Source organism: Coloeus monedula (assembly GCF_965178545.1).
Source record: "Coloeus monedula genome assembly, chromosome: 4".
NCBI lineage: Eukaryota > Metazoa > Chordata > Aves > Passeriformes > Corvidae > Coloeus > Coloeus monedula.
The window spans coordinates 37036544-37053546 of NC_138784.1; the positions used below are offsets into that span (position 1 = coordinate 37036544).

The 17003-nt window shown below is 37.9% G+C and overlaps 1 protein-coding gene across 1 annotated transcript in view; it reads right to left on the bottom strand.

The window, feature by feature from the left end:
- OTOGL (otogelin like) overlaps positions 1-17003 on the bottom strand; it is a gene marked incomplete at its 3' end in the record, with an annotated part of 89755 nt that overhangs the window by 34855 nt on the left and 37897 nt on the right. Inside the window, exons 26-29 of the mRNA XM_082280353.1 lie at positions 8174-8308; positions 7568-7714; positions 5791-5910; positions 2225-2341 (exon numbers count right to left, since the gene is read on the bottom strand). Coding sequence (XP_082136479.1) covers positions 2225-2341; positions 5791-5910; positions 7568-7714; positions 8174-8308 — 519 coding nt within the window. The remainder of the gene's footprint in view (positions 1-2224; positions 2342-5790; positions 5911-7567; positions 7715-8173; positions 8309-17003) is intronic.

Below are 17003 nucleotides of genomic sequence, written 5' to 3' on the forward strand. Positions count from 1 at the left end.
ACTCTAAAATCCTATCACAATATTTCATGGTTTTACATGATACACTATTTCTTGAGTTTAAATCATCTTTTTCGTAATATTGAGCAATATTTCTGAAACAGTGTTCTTACTCAACACATGGAATGTTTAAAGAAATCCTTTTCTTCAGTTTAGTCTCTGGTTGAGCTCAGTTGTACAGCACTCAAATGGCACACATCAGATTACAGAAATACCATCACAGTAACAAAGCAGCACTTATCTAACACGAAGACAGCTTCTCAGCTGGCAGCTGCTAGAAGCTGGCAGGGACTGGATCAAGTGCAGGGAGATGTTACTGTGCTTTCATTCTTTTACTTGTTTTGAAAACAGGGATACCCCTGGGGATGTGAGGGACACACACGAGAATTAGCTCCATTGAAAATGGCAGCAGTAGCTTTGTAGGAATCACCAAACAGCAAACTGGCCCCAAAGACCTCAACCTGTCTCTCACGCCTGAATAACAGCATCTCTCCATGGGTCAGCAATATCCTGCTCTTGTGACAAACTGGGAGCCTTGGGCCAAAGCTTCTGCTGAGTTCAGGAATTATGAGGAAGACCTTTTTTTCTGCAAGTGTTCAGGTTCCTCAGACCCTGTTGAATTCAGTGCTTATCTGGACAACTGCAATCCATCAGTTGCTGCCAGCCAGAGATGCAAGATTTTGTCTCCCTGAAAACCAGGCATTGCTGCCTGAGTTGAAGTCCAAGGCCACCTGTCCCACAGGCAGGAGTTTGCCTGCATGCACTGCAGGCTCTTCAATCACCCACATAGCAGGAGCAACAAAAAGCAACAAAAAGCCCACATCTATTATTTTTCCATGCCCCCAATGTCAGTCTCTGCTTGGGCTTTTTTCTCGGCACCCAGTTCCCCACCCAGCAGTCAGCTGCACATGCCCTCGATACGAGGTCACTTTACATTACATTTGCAGAAGCTGTACTTTCACATGCTGATTAATAGGCCCTAAAAACACATGAAAGATGTTTGCTTTACAGACTGTCCCATGCAAGATAAATATGTACATGTGGAAATATTTGACTACTTATTAAATTACATGTTTTGCACCTGGCATAGATTTTTTAATACAATTATGCTAAATTTTTGGCATCATATTTGCAAATTCTAATCACAACATGGATATAGAAAATGAATGTTCAAGAGAAAAGGTCTTTCTAAGTTGCTATAATAATACACTTTCTTAAAAGCCCTCAGAAGTTCCATTTTATTTATTATTTGCCACTTTGAAAATACACTCATCATTATGTTCTCAGGCACATACTCAGAAAATTCTTTACATAGTAACTTAAGTCAACATTAATAAATCTCTTGGGTTAAGCTACTGCAACCTCTTACACAGGCAAATTCCTAATCATGTTGATGTCCAGCTTCAGTCCTGAAAGTCAGGAGGTTCAGCTGGGACAGTTAATGACATCATTTAGTATTAATAATCATGAAGAAAGCAAGAGACTGAGATGAAATGTCATAGTGGTTCTTGTTTGCACAGGTGTAAAGAAGCACCTAAATACCATTGGGAGGCTAAAATTGGAAATAGGGAAAAGTGTATAAAGCAGGTCTTGCATTGGTAACAGGTGGATTAAAATGCCATAAAAGATTATCACACAAACTTTTGTTGTCCCCACCTTGTCTAGACTGAACTAAAGGACATTCTCATAACTCAAGCCCCAGGCTCAGCCAGATATTGGGAAAACAAGGACACCAAACTTCAAAGTTTTGATAAAACCAGATGATAAGCTGTCAAACAGTTAAAAATACCAATAGCTCTGAAGCTGAAATCTTGCTCTTTCATATTTATTTCTATATAGAGCAGGACACTTAACAAAATAAAACCATTTGAGCTAAGCTGTAGGTGCATTACACATACACTTATTTTAGAGTCCTTCCATTTATACAAATTTACAATTTATAAAAATTTAGCTACCTATATAGATAAAAGGTATAAATAAAACCTAGAGAATAGAACCTTGATTATTCAGTCGACTAACTCACAACTCTGTTACCACTACTATATTTAGATTCCAGTCTTGAAAGGAACAAGGAGCTCTGCACAAACATAGCGCACCCACACAGAGATACTTGCAGGGATTTACTCTGTATCCTCACATTCAGACTGAGGGTAATGGCAAGAAGAAGTTAATTACTGGAATTTTATTATTTTCATGACAGCATATCTTGAATATTTAATAAACTTACCACATTGCGACAAGGTGCAAAAAGATCACTGTATAAAATTGAGCATTCCTTTTTGGCATAAGGGAACTTGCTCTGATGTACTTCACATGGTCTCAGTGTTTCATTTGGGCTCTTGCACTTGAAAACAAGGAAGAACACCACAAATATTTTATAGGTAGCTGTGTTTATCAGGTACACCACAATATTATATAATTCAATACTTACATAATCAGAAAGCAAAAAAATTAAAAGCTATCTTCTTCATCTTCTTTCCATGATTTGTTGTTATAATTGAAAACATTTGCACAAAAAAAGAATCTGTGTTTCGTTCTAAAACACAAAAATGTTCCTGCTGTCTGCTCAATGCATAAAGACAAAATGTTTTCTTTGCAACACATTATAATCATTACCAGAGCAACCAACTGTAACATCACAAACAAATACATAGTCCAAATCCATCCTGGGTGGTTTTGCACTGACTTTAAATGGAGTCATACTACAGATGGCTTTAGCCCTGTTAGTTCAAATAAAGCCGCAGTGGTAGGAAGGGAGCAACTCATTAAAAAAAATAGAGTCAAAGATCATCATGATAACTTGAAAATGGCTGAGGTACAACAGCATCACTTAAAGGGTCTCTTCAAAAAGAAAAACAAAAGAACAGAAAAATACAGGAAAGGGACATTCAAGCTCAGAGAACACAAGTTCATCCAAAACCATGCTGTCTAGGTGCAGCAGGGAAGGTGGGTGTAAGCACCAGGAGGGTATGACGACAAATCCACAGGCATCATCGGGGTGTCCCACAGCAGCCTCAGCTGCAGTGCAGTCACCCACCTGTGCTGCCCTCCTGTGCAGTTGCTCAGACACTGCTGTGAGGGAATGTGTGTGGCCAATCCCAGGAAGGAGAAGCCCTGGAAGCATCTCATGCTTCACAGTGCTCATACAAGAACATTTCCCAGTAGCAGAGCTGGGTTTTAGGCCTCTGGCTTTACAGTATTTAGATTTTTCAGAAATGGTGACCAGGATACACCTTTATAAAGGCCAAAGGTCCTTTCTGAAAAAATCCCTAAGGCCTACTGCGGGGGCAGATGAAGCATCAAGTCTGTCTGAGCACAGCCTACCAGCAAGACCAAGGTCGAACTTAGATCCTGAATGTTCTGGCAGACACAGACATTAGGAGATCACATGATATTTTATAAATATAGATCTCCACCAAAAGGTAAGGTGAAAGTCTGGGCGGCATAAGCAAAAGTTGTAACATCCTGCAAGTTAATGTGCTGTGCTTTTTAAGGGAGCCACTGAACTGATAAATTGAAAAAGAAAAATTCACACACTTCATACAAAGTATTTACACATTTGTTTATGTACAACCGCCTAGATGAGCAGTAATTCTTCAAACATTTGCCTTGTTTCCTTACAAAATTTAAATGTTTTATGTACAATGAAATATATCTGAATGGAGATATTGAGGCAGAGAAGCCTCAAAATCTCTATTCCAAAGCATTCTTTCATGAGGTGAGAAACTTTTAGTCAATTTTCTGCTGTGTCAAGGAGAGAACAGATTAAAAACTGGTCCTGACAGACATCCAAAGGGAAAATGTCATAGGTTAGCAAAGCATAGTCCCGGAAGTGATGTTCTGCAAAGGAGTGCTTACAGCTTCCTCTATGACCTGACAGAACCTGTCAGCTGGCCAGTTTGAATATAGACAATTCTTTAAGCCACTTAAAGTTGTGACCGCCTCTGTGATCCACATTTAAGAATAGAAACCCTGAGGCAGAGGCTCTCTCTCGTTTCCAGTGCTGGGACAGGCGGCTGCGGGGCCCGTGCCATCCTGGAGCCGATGGGCCCTGTTCCACCTGTGGAACCCCCCCACAGCCCTGCTGTGGGCAGCCGGAGGAGCTTGGCTCCCCCCCCCTCCACTGCTATAAGCCACATTCCAGCTACATGAGATTAACCCTTTTAGTGCTGTGAAGAGCTGAAAACCTGAGGGAAGAGAAGGAGGAGATGCTTAAAGCTGAAAGTCTGTTGTGAAGCTATGATATATCAGAGTATCCTGTTGTAATTTCATGAAGATATGGGGGAGTGGAGTGTTCAATTCAACTTGTAAGCAAAAACACCTGCGCTGAGATAGGCAGATGCTGAAGCAGCTGTAATTTCATGAGAAGTTTGAACAGGGAGAGATGGAAGCGATGAGGACTTTTGCTCCAAATGGAAAAGGAGAAAACCTCAGTTCCTAGAGATGCTCCCAGAGATAGTCCTAAGGATGAAGATGAGGAAGACCCTTTGCTCCCAGGGAATGAGAAGGGCCTCTGTTCTTAGAGATTAAATGCTCCCAGAGATGAGTGAAGAGAACTTTTGTTTCAGAACGGCTCAACCTTAAAATTGTACCCCAAAAAACTTCAAGAGTGGACCCTCAAAAGCAGTTGTGGGAAAAGCTGCAAATTGGGGGAAGGGACTCACACGCAGGCAGAGAGACTCCTCTTCCTAAATGGACTGAACAATATTTGGAAGTGGGCGGCTGTCTCGTTGTGATAATGTTTTCATAGCATGAGCGAGACTCCTCTTCCTAAATGGACTGAACACGGTTATTATGGAAGTGGTAAACAGACTGAACATCTTGAGGGTTGTCTTTTTACATTGTCAGTGGGAGAAGGGAGGAAGGTGGGGGGAGGAGAAGAGTTCTGAAGGTGTGGTATAATTTTTTTTCCCTCTTTTAGGTCTGTTAATAAACTTCTTTATATTCTTTCAAGTTTGGTGCCTGCTTTGCATTTCTCCTAATTCTTGTCTCACAGAAGATAAGCAGTAATGAGTATTTTGGACCAAACCACTACACTAAATTGGTGTTTCTGTCCAGTTACAAACCCAACCCGCTACAGAGAGCTTTACAAATAATGATTTTTCAGGAGGTCCACAAGGCTATAAAACTTCACATCTCAGCACAAATTAATGAAAATCCTATTCTCCTGTGTTATAAACCAGAGTTGTGGCCATCCGCTCTCCACAGCCTCCTCCTTCCTTCTCCTCAGAAACCAAGTTTCCATACTGGACTGTGCCTATTGCTGTTCTGAGCCTTTTCTGCCCATCCCTTCACCACCTCTGCTTCATCAGTTTACTCTGTTTACAAAGTGCAACTAAAATAAATCTTTGTTTCATTTTCAGTGTTCAGAAACTCTTTTCCAGACCACTTCTTTCCAGCATTCAGATTCTGTTTACTTTTGGTATCCTGATGTCTCCAATCCCAGAGAAATTACAATTGTTTTTAAAATTGGGATTAATCAAAAATATCAGAAGCAGTGTACCTAACTTTGTAGAATACTGAAATCCAGACAATTATAATTGTCTTACATAGGGGAAAGCATATCCTGCCCTAAAGAGATTGTTTGGTTTCATTTAAATTCAGGATATGTTTGCTATGACACAAGACATTATTAACACATTTCACCTCTACAGACACAAAATTTAAAATGCCCTGTTATACAGTGACCATAAATTTAGAAAATATCTGTACATCATGTGCTTACAATGTGCTCCTTTAGAAATTAAAATTATAATGTTTTTTCTCTAAATTTTTATTGGACATGGGACTTACCTGTCCTAATACCCAGCTGTCTCCAAACACCTGTGCATTTCTCACCTCCATGTTGTTTGATGTAGTCAGATCATTTGAAGTATATTTGTCAAAATTTCCACACAAGCCTGCCAGTTTGCCCTGAAGGAGAAGAAATTTTTTCATAAACTAACAGTCAATAATTGGCCCAAATGACACACATGGAATATAAAAATTTTAAGTGAAAAAGGTGAATGCAAATCTGACTTATATTTTGAAAATATCTGATGCTCTGCTATGCCTGCAGTTCCATATTGCGAGTATCTTTTAACAGAAATCAGTGGTTTTCTTCTTGTTTTCCAGAACTTGTTCTTAGTGCCTGCCTGTGAAAATGGACTGGAATCTAGTAATATTTTTTTCTGAAAGCTTAGTAGTGCTTCCAGTCCAAAAGTCAAAAGTTCAGGTGAATTACCTCATGATTGTGAAGCCTGACTAGGTGTTGTCATTAAAACTTGTTAACTCTAATTTTAGCTCACAATAGCTAGAACATTTGTAATAGCAGTTATAAAAGAGACAGCTGCAACTTTATTGTGTTGGGTATGCACTTCTGATGCAAAACCTAAGTAGACATGCATACACCCATAAATATATATTAAAATAGATATTTCTGCGCAACAGTAAAAAGTAAAGTTGGATTTTTACAGTGTTGTGGCTCACGCTAATGAGTTCTTTTTTCTTAAGGTCTGCTGCAGACATCTTAGTGAACTGGAGCCTCTGGAAGAAACAGTCATTGGAAACAGAATGAACTGGAAGAATTTGTGTTCCTGAATGGAACCTCAGCTCCCTGCTAGCTTACTCAAAAACAGAAGAAATTTTTTTCTCCATGTGTATTGTTGACTGATAAATCAACCTGTAGGTGAAGTATGTTACAGCTATATGGACAGAAGCCTATAATAATTTTGCTTTAAAACCACATTAGATGGTCATTATAGCTTTGACTTACACTTCAGAAAATCTGATAGTGTGTTCTAGCCTAGCATGTTTCTTCTCTTTTGCTGAATGAGCCCCATCTTAACACATGTGTTCATGTTTGAAACAAAGGAGAACTGTAACTCTGAATTGCACAGATATGGTTACTCTGCCAGCACCCAAAGACTGAGTTGCAGAAACACCAAGGTAGATGATGACATAGGAATGGAAAATAGAAGAGCAACTGGCAAAAGAAGAAGCCTTGAATTCTTGCTTGCATCATGACAGAATCCTGTCACAATATATCTTTCAGGTTTAAATGTAAGTTTTTGTCTACATCCTTTCCTGTATTTTGTCTTTTTAAGTTAAACCCAAGATGTGACTCTATCTGTTCATCTCAGAAGCCTCTGTTACATCCCAGGTTGCAGATCTATCATCAGTCTAATGCAATCTGTACTGCAAACTTGCCATCTTCCATGTCACTAGATATGGAAGCTTCTTTTCCATTGGCTTTAGCAATTATGCGAACATGCAGTGAACTGGGTATCTCAAAACTACCCCTCCCTTTGAGCCCCCAAAGTATCTTTGAGTCAGAGCTGAATCACTGCATATGTCCAAGGTTGCCGTGTATCAAGCAATGGGGTAAGCATACATGTAGGAACCACTCCTTCTCTTCGGAAGTTGCATTCTCCATCTCTTCTTACCTGGGAAATGCTAGCCACTGAACACAGTGATAAAAAGCTATACCACTGGGAGTCTTGAAGAAAAGAATATCACGGTTACTCAATAAAAGATCACATTAGCAATATAGAGAATCTACACAAAATCTCAGGTTTATATTTTGGCTCACCTTCCATCGAGGTCCAACTTTAACATGCATCATTGTCTTCTTATCCCATAGAATTGTAATGTCCTGTTCTGGAAAGTGTATCACAGTATAATATCCAGCCTTCCAGAGCTGATAGTTAGATTTGTTTTCCTGTGCCCCTAGAGTCTTCTGACACAAACGAATATTTATTAAGATCTGCTAAAGTAGTGCTACCAAGGTATACAAACAGATAACAGCAAAATTTATATTGAAGAATACTTCAGCATATAGCTGAATCAATAATATTAATGGAACTGTTTAATACTTTGATATTTTGTCTTTTCAGTCATTCAAGTTTGCTTCATACTCTGGTTTCCCTTTCAAAACCAAGTGGAAAGAACCTCATAAATGCCAGTATGTTCCAACTCCTTGAGACTTTTGAGCAATCTTCTTTGTAGGACAAATAGAACTCGGGGCAAAAAAAAAAAAAAAGATGTGTCCTGGGACCTGCTGCTTTATCCTGGCCTAAGCACTTGTACTGTATTAACTCAGACCGAGAGACGCTTTCCAAAAACATGCTCCTTTAGAGCTGTAAATTTGCAGTGCTTATCTTAAAGGGCAACACAAAAAGGAAAGAAAATAACTAACCTGTTTCTCAGAAGGTTCACTAAAATAAATCTCAGTATCTCCAACAGTGATGAAAACATTCTTCGAGCAAACAATATCATTGTCAAAGCACTTTTTGTTCTGAGCAATTATAGATATATTTGAGTTATCTGTGCTCTGTAACATTAAGAAGAAATCATTTTACTTATATATTCAATTGCATTTCACTCCTGAAGATTTATTCTATGTTTACCATCACAAAAAAGGTGTATAATTTAGAATTTACACACTTTTGAAATTAAATTTAAGTAAGTTACCAAACCAGGAAATGCATTTTTAAATTCAAAGCTGAACTTTGGAGTTAAAGAGCTATTATGTTCAGCTGTGACTCCTCTTGCTAAAGACTTCACAAACTCAGAGGATCAGGCTACCCCTAAAATAAGAGTCTGGTTTAGGCTTTTAAAACATGCTTATACTTGGAATCCAATATTTACAGCACAGTGTGTTTGTCAAAATTGAGACATGCTATAAAAAGAGCTTTATTTTTAAACCAAGGTACATGAGATCAAGCTGTTTTCGTATTTTTAAAACCAAGCAACCTACCATCTGCAGTAGTAGATAGAACAGTTTCTGTGCCACCACTCATCAAATTTCACAAAACTATGAGTCATACTCAATGTTATTGGGGGGCGTAAAGGTTTCTGCCAATATTTTTGTTTGTGGGGTGGGGTTATTTTGACATTTAGAAGATTTGAATACGTTGTTGTCTTGATTTACTGGTGTTTTCGTACTTTAAACTCAAATTTAGTGCCTTCCCAATCCCACACCTTTCAGCTCTACAGCCTGTACATTAATTTTGCATTCTAGGCACAAAAAACCCACCTTTGCACCTTGGTTCAACATATCTGTTTATTCACCTACAGCTTCTGTGGTTCTTCTGTATCCTGAGGGAAATTCACATGCACCTTGTAATTCCCCATGCTAAGGTTTTTACTTGAACAAAGGAGATCAACTTTCTTTTCAGATTTGCTAACACTACCGCAAACAAATGCAAAGTTGAGTTATTCCTATTATTTCCTATTTTAATTTTCTTTCCTGTTCATTTCTGAACCAATCTTTGCAAATCAACAAGCAGCCATAACTGTAGAAATTACTTGAGAAAGTTAACTTCGTAACATTAATGAGCCAATAACACTGTTTCTGAATCTGGTTCAATTTTTGATCAAATTCAGTCGTACAGTAATCACAAACCTGAGACAGACATAAAATTAAAATCTTACAGACATGAAATAAAAATCTTGGAAGTGGCAAGTAGCACCCACTGACAAATCTAGTTTTATATGGGACACTTGGGCAGTGCTGGGAATAAAAAGCTTCTCTTCTTGATAAAACTCTCCTTACTCCCACCCTACTTTAAACATAGTCTCTGAAACTATGTTTAGATGAAACTAATTGCAGGTGCTAATGGGCATGGTGTGCAAGATGGAAATGGTGGCTCTCAGCATCTCCCCAGTCCTGGGAACTACTCTTGGCTCCCAGCAATGCTCTTGAAGAGCTCCACTTGGCCATAACAGGAGGCATCCCTTGCCTTGGTTTATGCCCACAGAATCTCTCCCCAGAGCTTTGCTCCCTCCTGTGGTCCATGTACCACTGCCTTGGTCAGTGTACCCCCAAAAGGTGCTGGCTACTTACTCCTAACTACTTTTTGCCTGTCTCACATTTGTACCCTTATTTATTCCATGCTCATCAAAATTCAAGAATTTTTTAAAAAACCAATAATTTTTCCTCATCAGTGATAAACATCTCATACAGAAAACATAGGTGCTATAGGAAGCAGATCGTGTATTTTTCCTTAATAGAAGTCACAATGACCAACCAAACTCTTTAAAGAACACTTTCAATCTAAAATGAAAAACAAACCCAACCCCAGATGTTGGAAAGTGTAGAGGTACTTTTTTGCCACACGGAGGAGGTGCTACAGTTTTGCTGCCTTTAGCCTAGCATAGCCCACGATCCAGAGGATGCTGCTACCTGGCATAGAAAACACTCTACAGCAGGCGAGTGCTTGTGAATGCAATGAACACAAGCTGTGGGAGACTGCCTGCAAGCTCTATGTTACCCTAATGCCAGGGCTTAGGAAACAGATGGTATTTGTCAGCAGTTAGCTTGGAAGACAACATTTACAGTGGGTAAAATTATTCACTAACTGCTTAGTGGTAAGGGGGTGTAGGAAATCAGATCTCCATGATTTAGCAAGGGAACTCAGTTTAAAAGTATCAAAAGCTTCAAGGTAAAGCAAAGTTCATCTGTTCCATTCTGTTGTAAAGTTGTTTTAGGTTGCACTCAAAATAAAATTGGTCACTACCTTATTGGGAAATACACTATGTTTTAATTAAGCCAGGCTTGCTGCTGGAGTCAGTACAACAATTGTTCCCCTCCAAGTCAGATAACAGCCCAGAGCATTTTTTGATTTATTGGATGTGATGTGGTAAATTAAAAAGGAGACAATCTCATTAGTTTGCTAGATAGGATGCAAGCTGATACATTCTGTGCTGGCCAACTGGAAAGCAAGAAAACAAGCTACCTCCCCACCATGGCTCAGTGCAGACAAGGACTTTGCTTGCTGTCTCTAGGTCTATTTGATGCCGATGACACTGTGGGCTCTTTTCATGGCACAGTTCATTTCTCTTCAGTTAGCTTAGTCTTAGCAAAAAGGGGCACTCAGAGTTAATAGCGAAGCAATGTCTTCCCCATAAGAAAAGAAATTAAGAGCTTGATTTTAAATAAGGGTAGTTTAATCAGGCTAATTATCCCACAGTAGAAATACACCTTTTTTGGCAATGAAGACAGGTCCTTGAGGCAGCAGCGGGTAGCTGTATTAGCTATGCTAATTGAAGCTGCTGCCTGTGCCTTCTGGCAGTCCAGGCCAATCCCTTCATCTGAACAGCATCAACATACTCAAGTCAGAAGTTTTTGTGTATGGTTGGGATTTGAGCCAAGGGCATGAGCTGAGTTATATTTCAAGTTAACTCTGAAGTACAGAGAAGCCTGGAGCCAGGAAGTGTTTTGCTGACCAAAGGCAGAACAGGGAGTCCTGAAGACATGTGCAGTACTTCCTTACTTTAGGACTGCATGATGGTTAAATTACTAGAAATGATGCAGGATGGAAATGCAGAGAGACTGTGGTAGTAGTTCAGTAGACTTATGAGTAAACCAGACATTTAAGAAAAAGGGGCTTTGCATTAAATCCTGAATCTTCTGTGCTTTCCCTTTTTCAAATTAAATCTTAGACCTAAACACAAACATAAAAATATCATTATGCATTACATGTCTCTTATGGCTCTCAGCTTTCACAAAATTATTTGCTTTACATATATACTCTTGCTGTTCTCTCCATATACCTCAATAGACACCTTTCCCAGCCATACAGTACTAGACAAATTCAAACTTGAAAGACAGTTTCTATCACAGTCTTCAAATTATTCTGTATCTGCTTCACATGCAGTCTCTTCTTCCAATAAAGAAGAAATAAAGTGCAATTGAAACTTAACACTTAACTAATACCAATGCAAAAGAAAGGACTATTCAGATTAGGCGAGGATTATCTGATGTTTATATAAGACAGTGAGGTCTTAGGCAAATCTCAAGAGATCTTAGAGAATGTGATGGTATAAATGATAATGATCGAGTTCCATCTCTCTAATCTGCACTAAATCCAAACAAATATGAAAACAAGCTTTTGTTACTACCACTAGAAGAAATACCTGAGTAGATACTAGGAGCAGGTCTAATGAATAACAAGGTGGGGGTTTTTTTGGTTTTGTTTTTTTTCTGCACAGCCTCTTTCCAAGGCAGAGTCACTCTTTACCTTTTTAGGTAAAATGCACCCAGCAGGGGATGTACTACAGTTCATCATGTGAAACCTACTTACGCTGACAGAAACTTGAAATAAAATGGTTTTCCCACTGCAAGAGTATCTTCCCACGTAAATTACCATATCCAGCCTGTTCCAACTTAATATCAGTTTCTTTGTGATAACATGGAGTTGCCAAGCAACAGAAGAGACAGAGTCACAGCTCTGGGCAGTCAGTCAAAAGCTCATTGTCAGTCCCACTTCTCAGGACATTCTTTTTCTAGACTTCACTGCACTTTTTTCCATATTTCTTCCTAGTAGAAAAAGCAAAGCACTGCTTTCCTTTTTCTGTTTTTTTTCTGTTTGTTGTTTTTTTTTTAGCAGTGCTTGGGAATGCTAGAGTTTATTTTTGTTAGAAACTTTCTATTTCAATATCCTATTAAAAATTTTCTATCCCTTTTAACCACTAACAATGTTGTGTAGTGTGCTTACATTGTCAAAATGCAGCCTGGGAGAAGACAATTGAAAAGTGGCTGTATTTATTTCTTTTAAAGTTTCATTAAAATTTCTCAAACTGTTCAGTGTAAAGACTCATTATTTTCCATTCTTAATATCCTGATTTACCCCTTATCTTTGGTTTATTCCTTACCAATACACTAAATTGCAAACTAGGGTGGCCATAAAGGCATATGAGGACATCCTGGGAATGGAATAGAGATAGATTAGGTCTATCTTCCTTTTGCTTTAATGATGCTTTAGATGTTTTCATATATAGACATAAAAAAGAAGCGCAAAAAGCTCTAAACGTACTGAAAAAAATATACAATAGTTTAAAAAGTAGAATTTGCTTTCACCTTCCTACATATTTTTAGAGAGATTCCTTAGCTCTGTTCAGACCTAACATTTCAGGAGATTTTATGGGAAGTAAGAATTTGTTTGGTTGTGGTTTATTGGCTCCGAGTTTCTTCTGAAGGAAGTTAACATTTGAAATTACTTCTAGTGAGCTTGATCTCGGAGAAGTAAAACATCTTAGCCCAGATTTAGTGATAGCCCAGATTTCTTTGGGCATAAATATTTAAGTGATTTTGGAGAGCAGAGAAATGCCTTGGCATCAACATGTTCTTGCTCTATTAGTTTCCTGTGCCATTTTACTATGGACCTGATCTCCAGATAATCAGTGAAAACACATTAAGTATGCAAAAATTATTTTAATTTACACTAAGAACCATCTCTTATTGAAAGGCTTCCTTTGCTTTATTGGTGCACTAATTTCTTCTTTACCTTTTCAAAATTATATGTACAGTCCATGTAACTTTATTCAATCCCTGTTTTTGCATCCTGTACTAATTTGTATCAGCAAATGTTCTTCCCCATAGCTATTAAAACAACAGAGCAATATTGCTTGGAGTCAACAGATGGCACTGAAACACACTGTCTCAGTTTGGGAAGAAATCCACATGAAAGTTGGGAAAAATGTTATAGGAAAGACAGTGGGTGATCCTCTCACACAGGAGAAAAAAGAGAGGAAAGGAATAGTAGTAGCACTTTTTTTTCCACTGATATTACAGATTTTTATTCCGCTATTAAAAAAAAAGAACCAAAAAACCCATTTAGGAACTAAGAACCTGAGAGCTAAATTGCTCATGCAAATGCACATTAATTTTCCTTCACATCTTCTACATGGCTGCAGATTATTTTCACTCAAAATATGGCAAAGAAGCTTCCAATACACTTGTAAGATTTGATCTATTTCTAGCTTTGAAGTACAGTTGAGTAGAAAAGGAGGAGAGCAACATGACTGAGTAGATTCACAGATGAAAATTCAAGAAGACTGAGATTATTCTAGCTTCTGACTCATCCTCAAACAACTTCCAGATGTTTGTTAATGCATCCATGATAACTCTTTCCTATTTCTTTAAAAGTGACTTCTGAAAAGGATACACCTCAGGCAGAATAAACTCTCAACTCCAAAAAGATGCATTACAATTATGTATACATACACATACGCATATATACAAGCAATAGGAAAAACATATCACGATATATTTTCTTTATACATTGGGGTTTTTTTCTAGCAGATTTTACTGCAATATAGAGCTGTTGTGTCTTCTGAAGGTTTGCAACAATAAAGTCTGAATACTTTTTTAAAATATACAGATAATAATGAAAACACATGACCGTGAATATTTTATCTACTTAAAATAGAACCTTGTTCTAACTCAGTGTTTCTTAATTTTGAAAACACTAGAGAGAGATCACTGAAAAAGTTTTGATTTTTTTTAAGAGAACTATATTAAAAGGTTTGAGAAAAAATCTTTTAAAGCAGATTTCCTTTTGTTTCATTTACTTGACTTTGCCTGCTCATGTACCATATTTAGCTTTTGCACAGGTCATATTACTGCAATCCCTTTCTAATTAAAAATGAGACCTTCTGCAGACTGAAGATTTGGGAACATTTGAATATTTGTTTCCAAGTGACACATTCTGCAACATGAACTATTCTGAATTACAAATCAGCATCAGAGTTGGTGGTGCTAGTTTTAATATCTAAGCATGTATTTATATGTGTTTATATGAGACCTGTTAGTCTTGTTTTATTAATAAGTGCATTATAAATGTTAATATTTTATCACTGTTGGTGGTAATGATAAAGTGCAACAGGAAATAAAGGACAAGAGCTCCGGCACATGATTGCAGGAACTAGAAAGCTGGTATGTGCACAAAGCTTTTATGTTTTTCAAAATAAAAATGTTAAGCGTGTTCATTTACACTGCTGAAGTTTAGTTTTTATACATTCAGAAAAAAAACCCCAACAACTCATATCCTAACCTAAATCAGAGCAAATTTAATTCACAGTTCTCATAGCTCACCAACACCCAGAGTCAGAGGCCATAAACTGCTAAGCAGCACCTCCAGGGGACTGGCCCAAGCATCCCACCCCTTCAAACACAGAGAAGGGCTGGGGGTTACTGCTGCCACCACAGCTCTGAAACAGCAGCACATCATGCTGGGTTTTCCTCATCCTGTACTGTGCTGGATCAACAGTCCATGAAGCTGTACCCACCAGAGGTGCTTCAACTCAGGCAGCCGCTCTTACAGTGAACTGCCTTTTCAGACAACAATAAAACATTTTGGGGTCATATAGCCAAAGGGCTGTTGGGTGATGAACACTAACCCAAAATCAGAAATTCAAGGCAAAAGGTCACTAAATGGCAAAGTTCTCAGAAAGAGAATCCAAATTTTGAATCACACTATGCATACACAATCTCCAAATTGCCATTCTCATTGTAAGAAACGTTTCCCCAAGCCTTTTCTGGAAGCCCTCCATGCTAATCTGCACAAATTGAAAGAAATCTTTCCTTTGTTGGAGAATAAAAGTGATTCATTCACTGCATAATTTAATGGTCTGGAGAATCAGGTGGTGGAGGCGGAAAGGCATGTGGAGATAATTGAGTCTGAAATCATTGATCTGAAGAAAATGGAACCAGAGCATAAATCCATTGCCAAATGTAATCAGATCTTTTGCTCACAGAAGGAATAGAACAAATAGAAAAACAGGTACAGCTGAAGACAAGATGGAAAGGGATGTTTCCCAGAGGGACCTTGCTATTGACCCTTACAGATCTTCCAGAGACTCAGAAAAAAGAGGGCATCCAGAAAGGTTTCATCTGAAATCATGGGCCTGATGAAAAGCAAACTGTTGGTATTCTTTGCAACTAGAGCAGGGCAAACTATTCACAGTAAACAGTGTTTTCACTGAAATGTAGTCTCCCTCTTTTTTGGACACAAATTTTCACGCAACACATCATTATTTCTACACTTACACAGTTACTGCTGCTATAAACAATTTAACAAGTGTTTTAGGTGGAAATATTTTGGTACATCATTTACTCATGAAACTACATGCTAGAATGTGACTTGAGGATTAAATATATTAATTAAAAAATTAAAGGTATTCTGACTGAAACCCCATGTACTGCTTTATTCCCTGAAAAAATGGAAATTACTTTTAGAGTCTGGTGTCCAATTTTAAACATTTGTAATTTCAAATTCAACATTATTTATTTTCCCATTAAATCTTCAAAATCTGTTAAAAGAAACTATTTCTCTTAACTGTGAATAGTCAGCTTGACAATGTTGATTAACCATGCACCTGCGGCTTCAAATCCACTGTAGGGTGACTAACAGCAAGAAGAATGTATTTATTTTACAAATAATTATTTTTAAAATGTATTATTTTACAAGAAATAAATAATGAGAGAGACCATAGAAAATATTTAATTCTACAGATTTGCAAATTTCATGGATCTACAGTCTGGCTACCTGGCACAAATGATGTTGAAAAAAAGCTGCACAAAATATTAGAGATATTCAGTAAGGGAGAATAGGATAAATGCTACTTCTGACTCCTCAGATGTGTCAAATGAGTAATTGAAAATTGCTGCTTTCTGTGTGATTGCTCCAGTTTATGCCCAGCCATCATGTAAAAAATTTACCAGTCAAGATAAATATATCAGCAAGTAATGGCTAGAAGATTATCAGTACATCAGCCAAGCTCTGTATTAAGCACTCTAATAAAAAGTATTATTAACTAAGAGCTTTGAACTTGCTTCAATTTACAAAAGAAGGGGAATGCAAGAAAAGAGTTCCCTGGCTCTACTCCCCAGGGCAGTCCAGGTATCTAGCTCTCAGGACATGTCAGCAATAGCAGAATCATTTGGGAAACTGTTCCCAGTGGTTCCTGAGATGATGCATGTTTTGTTAAATGAATTTAACAAACAGTCTCTCATGTAATGTCTCCTGACCCAAAAGAGTTACATCTGCACTTCTAATTGGCATAATGCTTCAATTATTTGATCAAATGGCTCAAATCGTTGTTGCTTTCATAATCCTCCACCTTTGGCTTTAAAAGAGCTTTCATGATTACATCAAAAAAGCTTAAAATGGTGACTTTAAAATGCTCAAACCCCCAATGGCAGGTGAAAAGAAGAGAAAATATTTTTATTGCATATTTTGAAG